The 19,273-nt window shown below is 41.1% G+C and overlaps 1 protein-coding gene and 1 long non-coding RNA gene across 3 annotated transcripts in view; both read left to right on the top strand.

Annotated features, from left to right (window-relative positions):
* The first annotated feature begins 1,037 nt into the window (after positions 1–1,037).
* On the top strand, positions 1,038–6,012 carry LOC139623655 (uncharacterized). The gene is made up of 2 exons (XR_011691568.1): positions 1,038–4,295; positions 4,724–6,012. It is a non-coding gene; the product is annotated as an uncharacterized lncRNA (long non-coding RNA).
* Positions 6,013–9,861: 3,849 nt separating this feature from the next.
* man1a2 (mannosidase, alpha, class 1A, member 2) overlaps positions 9,862–19,273 on the top strand; it is a 143,076-nt gene continuing 133,664 nt past the window's right edge. The window contains exons 1-2 of one of the 2 annotated variants that reach the window (XM_071481993.1): positions 9,862–9,995; positions 11,360–11,885. In XM_071481993.1, the coding sequence (XP_071338094.1) occupies positions 11,572–11,885 (314 nt within the window). In that variant the 5' untranslated portion in view covers positions 9,862–9,995; positions 11,360–11,571. Of the gene's footprint in view, positions 9,996–10,066; positions 11,161–11,359; positions 11,886–19,273 lie in introns of those variants that run through there. The other variant, XM_071481984.1, reaches the window with a different exon arrangement.

Below are 19,273 nucleotides of genomic sequence, written 5' to 3'. Positions count from 1 at the left end.
GCAGCAAACACTAGAGAACTGTAATCTTACCCTCAGTGGCTGCATATTTTAACACTTTTACAGTTCATTGAACTTGATGATCCCTCCCTGAACCACCAGGTGGCAGGACAGAGCTACTTTTCTCTGCCCGCTCTTCCAGAACTAATGATCATGTCCCCCCTCCTCTGACATTAAGTTTCCCATGCTTGTTATTACAAATCTTTCATAATCAGCGTTCTCAGAAGCCGCCTTTACCAGAGCCACCCCGCGCTAAGAGGCTGCTGATGAATACTGCATTATCATGAAAAATGTCTTAAGCGGTTAAAGATTGACTCACTTACTATGAATGTTTGATGAATGGGGACCTGTTCCACTGAAGCCCATCACAGAGTAAGTTCCATCAGCAGTGTGAGTGGTGGTGACAATGTTTAATCAAACACAGTAATTCAGTTAGTGCAAATTGGAAATGAGCGATTACCTGACGTCCATTCGAATGGCAGTCAACGCTGGGAGAAGGTTTACAGCCGGAAACTGGAGGTTACTATGGTCAAAGACACACACACACACACACACACACACACACTCACACAAGCGCTTCCATTAGGTGATGGCAGGTGTGGGTTAAAGATGATGGAGTGGTTCAAAACCTGTCTTTATTATTGATTTCCCACTTCCTTCAGTTCCTCCCTACTTTCAGTGGACTCATTCCAGTAGGATCTGAGCCCACTGACACACAAACACACACACACGCATATGCACACACACATCACATTGAACAATGACAGTGCACTGCAAATGGCAAATGGCAGGACGCTAACTGCTGCTGTGCACCCCAGAGAGAAGGACTTATGCCAGACCTCATAAACCTCCTTCACCCTCCATTGAGTTCTCAAGTAATGTACCTTGAACCAACGCTCATGATACAATATTGCCCCACAGACAAGAGACATATTTTCTTATGTTTAATCTTTTTGCATTTGGTGCTTTTTTATATTTTCATGCTTTGCTGGTTATGTTGTAGAAGAGTTCAGTATCAGAGGAGCCTGTATTTTCCTTTTTGAGTGCAAATCATCTAATAATCATCATCATCATAATCATAACAGCAAGCACATATGAATTTATCACACGTGTAACAACCATTTCTCATGTGAATATTGTTTTGGACATTTCACATGTTAGAAATTCACATAATATTAGAATTTCTAATATGTATAAATCAGCCTTTGTATATCCTGTGTTTCCCTCGCTTCTTGTCATGTCCATGAGCCCATGAGCTGGGTGGTGACACCATATCACTGAATGTGGTTTCTCACATGCAGAACTGTATTTCACATGATGGTTGTTGGACAGTTACATGTAATGAAAACTTGTTGGATGTTTTGTAAATTTAATATTCCCCATGTGAAATGTAATTAACTCCTTCATTTATTCATTTTTGTGCAATGTCTCCTTTTTGAAAATTGGGCAAACAAGCAAACAAACATTTATAAAGCCTTTTCACAAAAGCATTAAAGGCGTGTCTTACAGGAGAAAGAAAAGAGAGAGAGAAGATTAGGTAAATAAAACAAGGAGGTATTAACCAGTCGAATATAGTCATAGAGAAATCTAGAATAAGCCTGTGAAAAAGGGGGGGTTAGGATGGCCTTTGATGATTTGCACTGATACTGGTTCTCTGAGACTTTGCAGGGCTGTTCCAGAGTTTTCAGCCTTGACCTTAAGACACTGAGAAGACCTGAGCCCCCTCCCTGTGGTCAGAGGACAAAGTCACTCTTTTTAGTGCAGGAAACCTTGTGTTTCGATTTGAAAACCAATCCTAAAAGTGACAAAAATACAACTGTTGGGATTTATGTTTAATTTCTGTCTCTGCAGAGCTCTGGAGCAGTTGGATCGGTAAGGAAGATTTGCGTAGGCAGGTGAAGGAGACCTGACAGTAGCTGAGGTGTGATAACTGCAGATGATGTCTTTTTGTTTTTTACATCTTTAGGCTTAAACAAGGGTCTGTTTTTTGCAGTGTTCCTTTGCTGGAAAAAAAGCACAACTGAGCCTGTGATTAGAAATGATTCTCACTACTTAGCCTTGAGTTTTTACTCTGGGTTTAAAGGTTTAAAGCTATTGTTTTGCTACATAGCCAGCATTAGCATCAACATCTGTTTACTTACTTACTAGTTCAGCATCAGACTTCATTCTTTTGCTTGCCAAGAGCTGTCTCCAGCAATGGGAAGCAGCCCTCTTGTTTTGTTCCTATTTCTATCATTATTTTTTCTTCTACTGAAGTTAGCATGCTAATCAGCTAGCCTCAGCCTGGTCAGACTGTCTCATCACTGTAGCATCACTGTAGCACTGCTCAGGGGACCAGTTATCACCTTGTCTTGTAAATGCAACAGTGGCTGAAGATCTTGGCAAGACTGGTAAGTAGCTGTAAATGCTAATGCTGGCTATATAGAAATAGCAAAACTTACAGATAGCTCCTTTGACATGACTTTTTCTCTCCATGTTTTTTTTGCTGAGTTCTTGTGCGAATACCAATGACAAAATCTCAAAAATAGGTCAGGTGTACCTTTAACTTGTTGATGTTGTCAACAACAGCAGACTGACACCAGGTGGTGTTATGTTTATTTAATGCTGTAGCTTTATGCTGTAGCTTTCCTTGAAAACACTAGATAAAAGTCAGTTGTGTGGTCATCCTCTCATTATGAAATCTAAAAAAAAAAAAGACTTAACCTTAAAACTGGCACATCACATATGAAGGGAAAGAGAAAACTGTTGCTGCTGGAGATGCAGGTAACCTACCACAGCATCATGTTACCTCAAAGCCAGTGTTGTGACAGCACCTGACATCCCTCCCTGAGAGATACTTTATCTCTAGGCTGCAAGAGACAGCATAGGCTTCTATCATTGTCAAGACAAGAGACACACATACACACAAAATCCGACGCTGTACATTGAAGGTCACGCAAAAATTCACTCTGGGAACTCTAGCAAAATGAACAAACTTTAACGTAAATGCCTGTAGGAGAATCCCTTTGTGTTGAGTTTTGGATAATTCATCTTGATTAGTGTGGTGCCAATAATTCATATAGACAAAGACTATAGTTTCCAAGCTAAGCAAGAAAAACAAACCCTTCTAACACTTAGGACGTGGTTACCAAAAGCAGTGAAGCTCTGACAAAGGGTTCCTTCAAAATAAAAGTATGCAACTCCAAACTGAGGTTTCAATCCCACTCACATAGAAATGCCAAAGAAGAATTTGTGTTTGTGTCAGAGAAAAAGATACCTTCCTTCAGAATAACCTGGCATGTGAGTGCGCACGGGTGCGTGATAAACAGAGGCTAAGAGACTGCAGGTCATTCAGGTTGAACACTGTGTAACCTGATTACAGGCAGAGAGGTTAGGCTACAGACATGACAGTAATACACTTATTGGGCTCTAAATGGAGCTTAACCAGCTCCTGCTAGGAAATAGTGGAGTTGGTAAAAGCCAATAAAGCCTGTTTGTAAGGATCTACTGCAGACAACGTCCAGGGACGCACTGCTGATGGAACAATATGAGGACCTTGGTTTTCAAAGTGCACATCCATCTTTTAAAAAAGATTCCAACTACATAAAATCATTAAGGATGCTAATGATTGATGGCACAGGACTGAAACAAGCTTGTAGCTTGTTTCATTTAAGCTTGTGGTATGTCAGTTCAATATATGACTGTCATGAAAGTGCCTGAAGGTATAAAAAGAAAGTTACAGTCACAGTGATGGTGTGAGGGTGCTGTTGTGTGAAAATGTATAATTCATAATGATAATAATAATAATTTTATATGGATGGATGTATATGTCTGTTTCATGCTGTTGTATCTTTTTCATCTTAGTACACTTTATTTCTATGACAGCTATAGTACATTGCCATAAAAATACCAAAATAACGACAGGAAATAGTCAAACACAATGACTCAAAACAAAATAAACCCCAAAAACCATATACCATTGACATAACTGACGTAATAAGTTGTAAAAATGCTAGTTGTGTCACTGTGTCATAATTCATTTTACTCCAGCTGTTCATATGTAAGTAATTTCAGATTTTTTTTTACCCTTGTGATTCATACTGCAGACGTTTGGGTTTTCTCACCTGAATCTCGGACTGCCATCTTAATTTTCTCTCCTTTTCTATTTCAGGGTAAACAAGTGTTTGAAAGCCACTTTGGTGTTCATGTTTCTCATCTCATCTGCACAGTGTGTATTTCTTTTATTTTATTCTGAAATGAGGCTGCTATCAACTGAGAAGTGGAACATCTGCTCTCACAAAATGATGGCTAATATGAAGGTATGCTGACTGTCTGGAGCTCTGCTTACATAATTGCAACATTACGCAATTTCTTTTTAAAATCTTAGTCATCACTTTTAGGGACTTCTGAATTTTTTTTTGTCTAGCAAAGTTTTCCAAATATTTAGGAAAGAATTACAAGGACATATGGTTATGACATGATGCATAGCACGTCTTCAATGTCCCATTTAGTGCAAAATTTCAGGCATTCAAATATTAAAACTCATATTTATCTGATAAGATAATACTTCCCTCAAAAGTAAGATAATGCTTACATAAAATCCACAGTGAAGTGTGATGTTGTCACTTAAAGAGAATTTAAAACGAATACTTGAAACATTGAGGGTTAAAAAGTCTTTATTTCAGTTAAACCTAATGCTGAAATTGTACCATTTCAAATAGGAGATTTGCCATAATCTGTCCCACAGTGACAGAGATGGGATCCTCATCGCAGAGCAATGTGGACAGAGTTTATCTACCCATCATGCCACACTCTCCCCAGGGACTCATGATCACCTTTCTCTGCGATGTGAGAAGACTCTGTATCGCACCATTAACTGGAATGTCAAAAATCAAAGCTGCATCTTAGGGCCCCTCCTCAACACATTTCATATTCCCTCTACGGACATATACCCATGCCGCTGTCCACCAGAGCCAGAGGTTGCAGTTAACCTTGCCCGAGCACTCACAGGCAGGTTCCCTCATGTGCTCTGGTCTGGCACATCATGCACAATTCACCATTTCTTTCTGTCAAGTAAGGAGCTGAAGGACAGGCAGATTCTAGAGATGTGTACAGAATCTAATGCCATGCCAAGGCCAATCCAGTAACATTTTGTGATTGTTTTGTGTTCTGCTTACTTTTCATTCTTTCCTCAAAAAATATGGAATGAGTGTTTTGTTTTTGCAGCATTGTTCTTTTTGGTTGTGAAATGTGCGATAAATTCTTTCCAGTCCATCCATCCCTTTGACAACGATAATCAAAGATGCACTGAAGCAAAGGACATCCTCCCTTCTCTCACCATGCTCCTTCTCTGCAACTTGGCTGTGATTTGGAAGCTGTCATCCTTTTTGTGCCTGCTCAGCTCTTTTGGGTTTTTTTGTGTGTCTCCTTTGCACCCACACTGGCCCTGGCGTCAAACCCAACAGGCCCTACTTGCTGATGACTGTGTGTGATGACCAGGTGACTCATAGCGATGCCTGTCAGAAAGGTGGTCTTCATGGTGACTATGACTTCCGCACACCACAGCACTGCCACTAATTCACTCACTGATGGGTGTCCTGTAAATCAGATGCCCTGTGTTCCTGCTGTTGCCGCGGAGAGCAAGGCCATAGTCGGCAGCAGCTCAAGGACCGGCTGATGGACTGAGCGGCTGGCTGTCTCCACGCTCAGCAAAATGTTGGGACTGTCTTTGTGGCTGCAGTATATACATGGATAGATTACCTGTCAGAGAAAAGCTCACTTTGGTATGTGGGCTGACAGTATAACAGTGCAGTCTAACTGCCTGCTAAGCTCTGCTTCAATATGGAGCGGAGAGAGAAAGAGAAGAAATACAATCCTGCTTTCCAAACCCAGAGCCCTGTTGGTGGCTGCGCATACTTTAATGAGCTATAGTTTCATTTGTTGAGATTGATTGATAGAGAGAGAAATATGCAAATATCCATAAGATGAATGCAGATCTTCACCATATTGTAAATATGCCATTGATTGGAAATTACCAATCAATGGCAATTACCAAAAAAAAAAAACAACAACATAAAAGTATGCAGTAGAAATGTTCTTTGTGGTCCTTGAAGTATTAAAAAAGAGTCTACAGCCTTGCTAACAAAGACACAGTGCTTTGTGCTTTGAGCTAAATGCTTAACTCATGCTAACATGCTCATATAGATAATGGTAATATACTGATGATATTCAGCAAGAATAATGTTTACCATGTTCACCATCTTTGTTTATCATTTTAACATGGAAACATTAGCTAATTGGCACGAAACACAAAATAGAGCTATGGCTGATGGGGATGCCATTGATTTGTAGGTACTTAGAAAAAGTTATCAGTTAGACAAAACAGTGCTTTGAGCTGAATGCTAAATTCTGCATGCCAACATGTTCATAAAGACAATGCTAATATGCTGATGATATTCAGCAGGAATAGTGTTTAGCATGTTGGAAGAAATGTTGGGTGCAAACATTTATATAACCTTCTGACCTGTAATTGTAAAGATTACAATATATTTCCCATATTCAGACCTCGAAGAACCATGTGACACCCCAAAAGTGGACCGTACCATTTTTGTGACCTCATCTGCCTGCTTCACTCCATCAGTGACACCATCCTCAAGTCTCTGCTCCCATGTGTCACCCAGAGACTGCAGGTAACGTAAGGAGCTGCACCTAATTATCTAGCTTGTTTTACACACTTTACTTTCTTACCTTATGAGTTTCTGAATTAGATTGTGTCAAGTTGACGGATGAAAGCTGATGTTTTCTTTGGCCTTATGTTACAGTTGAGCTCACAAATGTTAGCTAGTTTCTTACTTTAGCCTTAGTTTAGCTTGCTAACATTAGCTAATTAGCACTAAACACAAAGTAAAGGTGAGGCTGAGGCTTTGCAGGTATTTATTACTGAACAAATTATAAGTTTGCTGATGGTGCTAGATGAAAAGCCAGGAGGTCACTAACGTTTTTATGAATCATCCTCAGGACACCATGGGTACCTGTATGAAATGTCCAATCCATCCAATAGTTGTCAAGACATTTAACTAAAAACGAAAATAATCAACCTTATGGTGGCGCAAGAGAAAAGGCCAAAGCATCACCAAAGTCGATAGGATTCATCCGTTTATGAATCAACACTTGTTGAGATAATCTGGTCCATTGACTGACATTGCCAGTCCCAGAGGTGCACTGCTGCTCTGGCGTCCTCTGAAAAAATTCAACAGTAAAATCTCTTTCCAGGAACAGTGCCCCTGCCAGATTCTCCACAGACCTCAGAATTACTTTTCACCAAAGAAATAGTCCCTTTGAAAACAGTACACTTTCTTTTCTCCACACCCACTTACTGTCGCTCAAGGCCTCCTTTGCTTTCAATCATCCACTTCTAAATAATATACTTATGTTGAAATTGTGGGTTATATGTTTATGTGGTTGCCTTGTATTCTACTCCTGTTCTACCTAAGTAAAAAGACTATGGAACATGGTCACCTTTGTCGGTGGCAAGTCTTTAACAGTTTTTGGTCCAGCCAGGTTTGTGGCCCTCCCCCAAGTCACACCACAGGAAAGCCAGCTATTCAGCAGCAGGAGAAGTGTCATCACTGAGGTTTCTAACAAATTACACCCTTCACTTGTGGAGAAAGCCGAGCGAGCTCTTGGCTGGCAGACTGTTCTTGGCCAGGGCGAAGGGAAAACTGCTCTGAGAGTGGAAGAAACGCTCCTGAAAGCAAAGTGACACCTGTCTCATATTCAGCGGTGCCTCTCTGATGAAAAAAAAAAAAGACAGAGCATTCGTTGTCAAAAAAAGGAAGGAAAGTTCTCGGCATTCGCCAGGGGACTAATATGATAAACTGTGTCCCTTCTGGCAACACAGCTCATGCTGCGTTTGATAAAGGAGAGTGCTGGTAAGCTTATTCAGTTTTGTATAGGGACCATGTATGATGTATGGATCCAGGCAGTGTAGTGAATAACCTAGTGTGCTGCTGCATGTATCTGCCAAAACATGAGTAAAACATTAGCTGAAACTCTCACTTTCTTTTTTAGTCATCCCAGTCATGTGTCAATATTTTTGTTTGAGGGTTTGCACATCTCTGCAAAACCATGAATCATAAGGTCAACAGCGGGTTGGGTAAGTCTTCAGTGGTCAAGTCCTCACTCTGTGTGTTGTGTATGTAATGGTGGGATTGTACATAGCAAGTAGGGATGTAAGCTCTGAAAACGCTGGCTCTGACATTTCCCAAAATGCAACTTGAAAGCATTAGAGCCCCCCTGCCTAATGAATACATACATCTTTCCAACTCAACAAATCCAGATTGTAACACTGGCTTTTTGTTATGAAATATTGATGTCTTGAAGTCTATACAACTGTTTTACAGGCTGTGGTACTGAACATCACATAAATAATAAGCTGACCCGCCGGTGTAAAATCATTATTTCACTTTTAATACTTTCAACAGTATCCTCACACTGTTTGTCAGATGTTTTCATACAGTTCACTGCAGTTATATTCTTATAATGAAATCTGCTACCAGCTTCCCCTTGAATCCTGATCACTACTGTTGTTTATTAATAGCGATGATGTGAAGGTGATGAAGGAAACTCCGCTGACACCGTCTTTCTTGTATATAAAGAGGTTTATTACAAAGAAGTCCAGCATCAAATCAAGCACCATGGGTTGCCTGAGAGAGGAGTCAGAGCCAATGTGAATCTCCTCTGAATAACTGCTCTAACTACCTGCTTATATAGGTTGGTTTTTGTCATGAAGCTGAGACAAGATCTATGGTCCATATCTAAATGGACCTCATTTCCTAGAGACAAGACAAAGAAGCACTCATCTCCCATGTCCTTTTGACCCAGGGGCCCTAATTGAATGTACCAGACCCAGGAAGTCACAGAACATATGGAACTTAGGACACTACACTACAATGCTGACTAACTGATATAATGTATAATTTCACCCTGGTTAAGCAACTCGTATCTCAAAGATAGTAAACATGATGTACATTTCTTTGTTTACCTGTTTTAATGATACCGTTTGAAACATTAAACGTTTTTCATTAGTCTGCATAATGAAGTTCGTCTTCTTGTTCTTTGTTGTTCCATGAAATCTTTAAGTTTCTAAGTGTTGAGACACACTTATTAGCCTAATGATAGCAACAAAGAACTCTGCATTTTATGTTGCCCAGTTTGGCTCTTTACATTTGAGTGAATTGCAGTTTACAGAAAATCTGTAAAAATAAAAAGCTGCAGATATTTGCAGGGTTGTGAGAGCTAAATGTGAGCCTCATTGACAAAATCTGGCACAGAGCCCCCACAGGCCTACCCAATTTGAGCAAATTTACTTAAGTTAGTAACTAAGTATATTTATTTACAAGTACAATTTTGACGTTTTCCTTTTTTTTTTTCTCTGAGAGTGGAAATTATTCATTGCGCAGCTGCGTAAAGGCATTACAAATTACTATCACTGATTTAAGGGGAAGTACACTTCGTTCCAAACCACACTTGTTTTAATTTATATTATACATAAATTATGCCTAACGAAATTGTCAGACGGTCCCTACGTCGGCAGGCTGAGTAGCGGATGCTGGATCACCGAGCAGCAGCGCTTCAGTCAGTCCGTCGCTGCAGTCCGACACAGCGGCCAGTCATCGACATCCTCCCAGCGTCCTCGGAGCTGTAACGCGATGTGGCTCTGAGCAGACGGCGGACTCGGTTCAGCCGGAGCCGGTGACGGCAGCGTTAACATTTGTGGACATGAGGACACCTGCTCCAGCGGCTTCTTCCAAGCGGCGGACCGAGATACCGACTGGCATCGATTTGAGAAAGGTGATGCGGCAGCAGAGCGGCGTCCACATAAGAGACCGCCTCTGTCACTTCATGACCAGCTAGCTAGTGGTAGCAACCTAGCCTCATAGCTAGCCCCTCAGCAGGCTGTAGTTTTCTAAGCTTAGCCTTTATCCGCGGATAGCTAAAATGTCAGCGAGCCCAAACACGTATGTGGGAATATTTTTTCTTAAATCCATGTTTCCTCCCGAGCGCTGCCGGGCTGTTTATTTGCCGCTGCTCATTTTTTCCCGTTGGCCATCGTTAGCTGGATAAGTTAGCCTCTCGTTTGCTTGTTAGCTAGCATTTTGTATCGGCTAATCAGCTCTCACAGACTGGCACTGCCAGAGAATGAACTTGGTATTCAGCGTAGAGACGCCGAGACATGGTTGCTACATACAGATCCGATGGAAAACTACTGACTAAAACATATCACCTCAGTTATTAACACATCAATTAAGGCGTTATTACGGGCCTTTTTGCTAGTCTTTTAAAGGACTACTCGCTTTATTTCCATCCATCCCTCACATTAGCACTTGGTTGAAGCAGCTGCTGAGCGGAGTCAAACATTTGCTCCATGTCTTTCTATATATGCGATCACGGGGGTTAAAGCCTGTGGCTCTTTTTAAAGTACAGCCACATGGCTTTTTGCTCGAAGGGTTCAAGTTCACATGTCATACAGTGATGCAGCGTACTTAGCTTGCATGTCCTGCTCCTATGCAAAAGGTTTCCACACGACTGTGAATTGTAATGCCAGTCGACTCCGATGGCAGGAGGGTGTTTGTATATAGGCTCAGCTTGCTCCTCATCTCCGTCAATTTAATCACGTTATCTATCTGCAAGCTGTGTGGCACTCATAGAAAACAAACATGGAAAGCTGGTTTCATTCTGCAGTGTTAGTGCTGGCAGAGATGCCAGGGTATGCACAGAGGGCAGTTGTTTGGTGATGGTCTCCGATATTGCACAGCCTTGTGATACCTTAAGCCTCTCGAAAATCTGTTTGTCATTGTTTCTCATGATCAAAGGATTAAGTGCTTTGTTTGTGACTCTGCATGTGTGTGTGACTGGGAGAGATTGTGAGGTTTTTATTTATGAGATGACATGTTGTTAAATTCACCGCAGCGTGTGAGAGGATTGTTTTTTACTCTAATATTTCAGCTCTTACTTGATATGTGACACACGGGTTTGTTGAATTGTTAACACGTGCGTGATCGTAATTCAGTGCTGTTCGCCTCAATAGGAGCCTGTCAGAGAGCTTGGCAAGATGATACTAGTGTTTACAAGGGACATACTGCTGAGGTGGAGAGATGACAGCCAAAAGAAAGACTATAAAAGGTAGCAGCTCTACTGTCCCGACATAATACAGAATGCTGTTTGTGTCGTTAAAATAAAGGGAGGAAAAGACCAGATTTGTATAAAATGGTTGCAAGTCTCATGTAACTTCACTGTAAATAGGTTTCTATGACTTAGTGGTCACTCATCAAATTTGTATTCAGTGCTAACTCTTTATCTCTAATGTCCCTTTTTTCCCCAGAATCGTCATGACCATTCTCCTGCTGGCCAGTCACTCCTTCACTGAGGGACCTCAGCCCTTTTTGGTTTCTGGACTTACCGATGTGGGGATGAGATAATAAAGTCAACCAGCTGGTGCATGCTGCTACAACAACTCCTGTGGCACTTGTAAACCCACCCCACCCTGCCCCGGACCCCTACCCTAAGCTTAATTGAAATTTCATCAGTCAAAACATGACGACACCGGCTCTCCTGCCGTTGTCGGGCCGCAGGATACCCACTCTGTCACCGGGCGCCTCCTCTTTCCCGCACCACAGGGCTACGTTGAGGCTTTCCGAGAAGTTCATCCTCCTCCTCATTCTCAGTGCCTTCATCACCTTATGTTTTGGGGCCTTCTTCTTCCTCCCGGACAATTCTAAGCACAAGCGCTTTGACCTCGGCTTGGAGGATGTGCTCATCCCTCATATTGACTCGCCCAAAGAGGGGAAGCATGCCTCTGGACAGGTGGTCATACATGGACAGGGAGGACATGACGAGCACAGACATAGGTAAGTGTCTGTCATGTCTTAAGAAGATTATTTCTATTCCTTATGAAAGACTGAGAGGTTGACTTATTTGATAATTAAGATGCAGAGAAGAAACTTTTGCAACAACATCTCTCAAATGTTAGTTATACCATGTTTGTTTTTGGTTTCATTACCTAATTACATCACTGATATTTCCTTGAGGCCTTGAAGGCAGGTGTACGGCCATGCTTCACTTCTTCAGCAGTCTGTTATGACACCAGGGGTGGGGCAGAGTTCGTGGGGTGATAGACATTCTTCTGAGCATTTAGGTACACGTCAGCGCAGGTGCTCTCTTTTTCCCCTCATCTTTTTGTACAGCCTGGGTTGCTCTGAATACGCTTGCCCTTTGTGTTTCCTCTGGGTGTAATTGTTTAAGTTCTTGTTCGACAGAAATTTTTATCACCCTGGCCCCAGTGCTGTTGCACCATCCCACGGGCAGACATGGTTGAACTTGATGAGCTAGAACACTCTGGCCGTTTGAAAAGCTTTAGTAACTGCTTAAACAGGCTCGGAAATGACTGCCCGCTGTGAGCCAAATACTGGTGAAATTTGGCTGCAGCTTTTACATTTGTCATTTGGTTCATCCAGGCTCTTTGGCTGGTAGCCAGCCACCGTCTGCTCTTTTTGTTCCTCCCTAAATCAAATTCATATTTGGCTGCTGAGTGTCTCGTGCTGTTTGGAGTCCACTGTGCTGGACAAGTTTGATGCGCTGTTACCAAAAATTATTCTTAACTGACCCCAGTTACTTTAAGGGGAAGTCTACCACACTGACATTTCAGTACATTTTTAATTACTTCCTGTAATCCAGCAAATCAGTAATGGAAGCTGTCTTGTTCTTTAAAATCTGCATATTTTTTATTTCATGATGCTATAACAAAATGTTAACCTCTAACTTGGGAATCCCAATGTTTTTAATTTGATTGAGATTATTTCTGTGAAAAGTCAAATTGAACTGTTTATTATTACTAAGCACCAAAGTAAAAATGTTTTACATATTTTGATTAATTGCACTTTGAATGTCAGGCTCGGGGGGTTTTCAGAGCCTCTGTTTATTTTTAAGCTGTGCACTACCTACACGCTGAAGGATTCAAATATAGTGTAGTTATTCAACTTATAATTACATAAGCAGCATCAGGTTTTTTTTGGCTTGACTCATACATGTGTGAACGGTGCATTATTTGGAGGCGACCAAAGACTTACGGCAGAAATAAAATGCACAAAATGCCAAACAGTAGGTGGAAAGGATAGCTTTATAGGAAAGGTCTCCTCTGTGCTGGCGAGGGAGGTCATTAGTTTTACTAGTGCTGGGCAAGGTGTTAAAAGCAATTTCTCAAGCAGTTTCACAGTGGGGACCACTGAGTGTTGCCTCCTCGTCCCTTGTGGTGCTGTTTTCATTTTTCCGTCCTGAAAGCCTCCCAGAGCTTTGGATGCAGCCTGCTTGAAATAACAGAATTATTACTGTCCAGCGACACAGAAGAGCAAAGCATGACTCCGCAGCATTTTTTTGGACCCTTTTGGGTAGTGTGGTGGTGCATTTTTTTTTTCTCTTGGCCTTTTTTCTTTTTATATTAAATAGACTGAATCTGACTCATTTTACAGGCACTTTTCAGCTTTGTGATCTACTTCTTGTATTTTTGCAGATTGCAACCAAAGCTCATATCCTTGAATGGCATGGGTGTTATGTGATTCAGTCTTTAAAATTAGAAATAAATAAATATGGCTTTTTTTAAATTAAATATTCAGAATGTAACGCAACATACAAATTATCTCATGTTTGATTGAATGTAGTTATGGACCAAATGGGCTTGTTAAAATTAGATTAAAGAAGAAGCCACTGTGGTGTCCTTGGGATGACAATTCAAGTTTCTGGGGAGGGACAATAATACTTAAGAGATCTCTTGAAATTAGTTTTATGCAAATGTAAAGTCTCAAACATGCTCCCTGTGCATTTACCCTCACATAAGCAATCATGTGATGTCATGCATTTTTTTTTCTGTGTAACAGCTCATGGAAATGTGTTCCAGTTGCTTTTTGGTTATGGCTGCCTCAGCTGATCTAAATCATCACTGTGTGCTCCAGAGGACCAGGGTCCAAACAGCTCCTGGAAAATGAGGCTTGCCCGCATTTAAGAGACCCTCAGGGACAGAGGCAGACTCCTAATAATTTCACCTGTACTGTATTTGTCCATAGAAAACCCCACAGAACCAGGTCTCTGTTCTCAAGTTCACCCTGTTCATCGTATTTTAGAGTCTTTTGAGAGGACAAAGATTATTACTATTCTCTTTGCCATGGAATAATCCATCTGTGCCAGTGAATATCTGAGATGTTGGCACTTCAAAATGCCTGAAAATATGGGTAAAGGTCTTGCCGTTTGGCTGTGCTGAACTATATTCTCACTGTGTAGCTTACATTGTTTTTGCAATGGATGTTTGTTTTTGCCAACATTGAGGAAAATTGAAAATTACAAGGATCCAATTGCTCCAGTAGAGCGTAATACGACTTATCATGCCGTGATTTCTGAGAAAGTGTTATTACCATTGTTAAAATTTCAGTATATATTGTATATCAATGATTATACTGATGATAGGACAATTTCTCCTTACAGTTTCTTATTCTGATTCACAGTCACAAACTCACCCTCTCTTTTGTCAAGTTCCTCAAAGACAACCAAGAAAACATTTTCTCTGACTGTTGGCATCTTAAAATCTTTCTGTCTGTCACCTTGTATTTCTTGCCTACTTGACGTATGACTTTTTCTGGTCCATAGTTGTGGTAAAGATCTAAAGATGGTCATTTGGAAGTTTTTCTCCTCTGTAGTAGTTATTTAACATGATGCAGCAGACCGGCTGTGAGTTCAACTGGTTTTACTGGACAATTGTGAGGCTGACAAACTCTAGCAAGCACACATTAGACAAAACAAATATCTTTTCTCACACGCTTCTTGTGCCATCCAGCTGCACAGATAGTTTCAGTTCCTCTGGGGAGGTTTTAAGATGTGACGTCCACTGCTGTGGTTGCCAGTCCAATACAATAAAGGTTTACGTCATTTGGTTTGTGCATTTTTTTGTTTATGTTTGTGCAAAGTTACACATATATAGTGTAATGTAGCTCTTACAGAAGTTCCACCTGTTACTTGAAGCATATTACTCAGTTAAAGCTTTGTTTTGTCTTCTTACTACTCGGTTAACTCGTTGCCGAACAGACACTGGAGATTTGTATGACCATTTGTGTTATTAGATTTATGGAACATTCAAGGAAATGGTCTGCATTTCCTCTGGGTGTGTAATGAATGTGTATATAGAGACTTATGTTTTGGCTGCAGAGGAATATTACATGGATTGAGTGCCAGGATCCTGTAGTCGACCACTTACAAGGTGAATCGAAAAGGGGCCGCCTTTGGATGGCTGTGTGGAGTGCTGCAAATCGCTTGGGTGTAATGCTCTGTCAACCTGAACATACTGTGAGGCCATTAATGGTCCTGCCTTGCTTTTGTTTTGGTCTGACTCAAACAATGTAGGAGCAGCCAGGAGCAGTGCACTTCATGTGAGAGAAGGGGGGCAAGTGGACATGTTGACAGAGGCAGTGACTTTTCAGCAGCAGAATAGCCGAAGAGGGCGACAGCAGGAATATGGAAGGTGCAGAAAAAAAAAAAACTCCCAGTAACTGATCAGACATATCATTGCTCTGCTTAATTTACTGCTTATTTTAATCACTGTAAACTGAACATCCTTGAATTTTAAACTGCTTGTTGACAAAGCTATTTGCAGATGTCACCTTGTCCTGTGGGAAACTGCGACATTTAATAGACTAAACCGTTGATTGAAAAAGTAATTGTCAGGTTGATAATGAAATAATCCTCAGTTGCGACCCTGGCCTACGGTGCAGTTTGTCTGAAAGTCCAAATCATAAAAGGCAATAGAGGCTTGTGTAGTTCACCTCACAGCAGCCCAGGGAAGATCTCTGAATTGTGTTATTCTGTCCAGGTTTGGAAATTATAACATGAGCATTCATGCTGGGTATCCAGTAGGTTTGACAGGCTTGCCATGTGCCACCAAAATTAACCAACATTTAGCTGTATGCGTGTATTTTGTTGTGAAAATCGACTTATTAGTTAGTGCTGCTTAATCGATAGGAAGATGCACATTCTGTGGTTTTATTAGGACAATGCTTTCTCCCACTTTACTGCTCTCGCCATCACAGGAAAATCTGCAGTTTTATTGTCATGAAGATTTTCCTTTGAAGATCAGATTTGGTAGATTCTGCATCATCTTCTCACCTGATGGGGTAAAAAGCAGCCTATTGCAGTTTAGGGATTGAAGTCAATACTTGAATATCCTGTTTTCTGAATGATTATTTTGCCCCATGCTCCAGTAAATAACAGATCATCTCCCTGTGGCTTGGTGAATTTTCCTGGTTGTCCTCATGAATGGACTATGACTTGCTCATTCAAGATGCAATAGTCGCATCTCTGCTCCCTCCTGTCTTTTGTCATTAAATGCTATTTGACTAAAACTAATAAGAAACTGAAGGAGACCGCTGTGTCTGGAGGGTTTGAGATCAGTGAGGCCTGATGTGTTCCCTTCTCCCTACCCCCTGAACCTTTCAGTTATTCCGCCCAAAACATTTATACAAATGTGTCACTCTGTCTTTACCCACGTGTCTTAACTCCTCACATCACATGGGTCCCACCCACATGACACCCAACACGCATCTGATGACCAGAAAGACTGGAGGCCCAGGCTGCATGCTATTAGATGACCAATTTAAGAAACAACTTTGAGCGCTTCGACATTTGATAGGAGACTGTTAATAGGCTTTTCAAAATAAAAGCTGATGACACTTTGGCTTTAAACATTTTTGCAGTGAGCAGCGCCATCAAAACAGACGAGTGGAACTGTTGCTGATGACCATCATATGAAGGTGCTTCTGCAGCGTCTGTGCATCCATGCTGCTGACACATAAAGTGGTGCTGCACAAAATCTGCTTCTGTACCATTCATACCCAGACTATCAGGCTTTAGGGTTCAGTTTCCTGCCGTGTTAACCTGCGTTTGTTGGATTCTTGTTTGTTTACTGTGCTGACAAGTATTCGTGTGAGTGAGTCATGTAATGTTAAAACACAGCCAGAGGTAGAGGAAAATGCACAAGCACAACCTTTTCAAACAGCATCCTTCTCATAATGGAGTTTAGTGCTGTGACCACAAGTAACCTGGTTGCGCCACTTATTACCTTGCCCGTTATTGTTAGAGTTGCAGGCCCTTAGCTTTGCGTGTGCGCTGTGATATGGCCATAAATCATCACCCCCCTCATATTTAAAGCCCGGGCCAACATCAAACTGCACTTATTTATCATATTTAGTGTGATCTTAGATATTATTTCTGTGTCTTCACGCTTCATTCGCCTGTCAGCCTCAAAGTAAATCTAGGTTGGTGTTTGTGCCTGGTGTGTGTGTATTTCGCAATGTGTTAAGAACCTCAGTGCTAATAAAGGAGGGCCAGCTTGCAGATCACCCCATCACACACACACACACACACACACACACACACACACACACACACACACACACACACACACACACACACACACACACACACAGTCAAACTAGCTCAACCTGGAAAGAATACCAAGGCGCTGCAGCCGGCACAGAGGGCTCTTGAAACCATCCATTCTGGTTTGTGGATTCAACAGGGGTAGAGCCATTTAATATCAGCATCTGTTGTTCAGAGGAAATGGAGGAGTCACCCACATAAAAGGAACTTTCCACACATCCATCCAAATTGCTGAACTGTGTACAGTTTTATGTCTGAAGCCAGGCTGTGTGGCCGAATGTATCGAGCTTTAGGGAGGATTTTTGTGAAACTAAAATGTGGCTTTGAAGAATATCATCACTACAGGTTCAGTTTTATCCCATCACCTGGATTACTTTTAAAAATTGTAGCCATACTCGCTGCATGTTTGTCTTGCATTTTGAAAATCAGGAGGCACCTGTCGTTCCCCCTCCCCGCCAAAAAATAGATTAAAAACATGATACTTGACACACAGCAAGTAAAAGCTGCAAGGTTGTATCGCTACATCTGTCCAGACCACCTCCATACCCACGTTTGTACAGTGTAGTTTATTGGGCAGCCCATAAAGAAATATATATTCCCGCTGAGCTGGTCAATTATAAAATACATTGTCCTTTTTTGCTGTTTTACCAACCAGCTAGACTTTTTGAAGAGTACAGGCCCTCAAAATAATGTCTGGTTGCTTGCCCAAGTGGCTGGCAGGGTACTCTGAATCTCCAGCTGTAACAAGGACTTGGCAGGGGGTTAGTTTTTCATTTCTCATTCTGGTGGTGTTTTATTGTATTTTTCAAAAGTAGTGTTCACCCCAGGAGTTTCGGACTTGCAGCCAGTGTGTTGATTTCTGTTAAATTGTTTGAGAGGACTCAATCTTTGACAAGAAATGCCCACAAATTGTCACTTGCTCGAGTCAGAACATTAAAATTATACAAGAAATGTGCAATTACAGTGACTGTCCTCAGATGTGACCTTCTAAACAGATGCTCTGCTCTAACCTTATGTAAGTTAAATTGCAAAGTAAATTAATTCAGTCTTTCCAATTAAAGTGTTAGAGGGTAACCTTATTAGCCCACATAAATTTGATGTATTAGGGCTGATCACTGGTTGAAAATCCTCTTAAGAAGGACATAGAAAGCAAAATTTTAGAACATATCACAAGTTTAAAACATACATCAAGCATCAAATGCAACTTCATGAGTACAAAGAGTAATTATAAAAAGAAAGAAAATCACTTTTACTGCAAGGTGTGGTTCTATTTTTACCAGTCCTCACATTATTATGTCTATTAAAACTCAGTGTTCTGTTGGTTTCAGAGTAGATATCACTTAATGCAGAATAAGATATCACATATAAATTCATCTCTTAGATCAGTGTGTAAGACTCATCCTAATTAATTTGTCTGTTGTCTGGAGATCTCATCTTGTCCGGTTGGTATTAGAGCGAGCAGCCTGCAGAATGAGGAGTGGACTTCATCAGGCTTAATCTCCTCATTAACACTGCTGCTGTTTTATCAGATCTGCTCTCTGTGCATCTCATTTCCTGTCTTTCTTTCTCTTGTTTTGTCTCCATCTTTTTCATGTGATCATGATGTTGTTCTCTCTGTAGAACGCAGCTGCAGCCTCTTAGATTGGCCGAAAAAGTGTGTGTGTGTGTGTGTGTGTGTGTGTGTGTGTGTGTGTGTGTGTGTGTGTGTGTGTGTACTTGTACTTGCTGCATAGTAAGTACCAAAAAAAGTATTTTACTAACAGAGTCACAGAGACAGCTTCAAATCACATTTTGAGGGTTAAGACTTGGTTTTAGAGTTATG

Source organism: Trachinotus anak, unplaced genomic scaffold, assembly GCF_046630095.1.
Source record: "Trachinotus anak isolate AG129_WGS33_773 ecotype Australia unplaced genomic scaffold, CSIRO_AGI_Tana_v1 ptg000001l, whole genome shotgun sequence".
Taxonomy (NCBI): Eukaryota; Metazoa; Chordata; class Actinopteri; order Carangiformes; family Carangidae; genus Trachinotus; species Trachinotus anak.
Note: the sequence above shows the minus strand (reverse complement) of the source record. Positions and strands in the feature narration are given on the sequence as shown.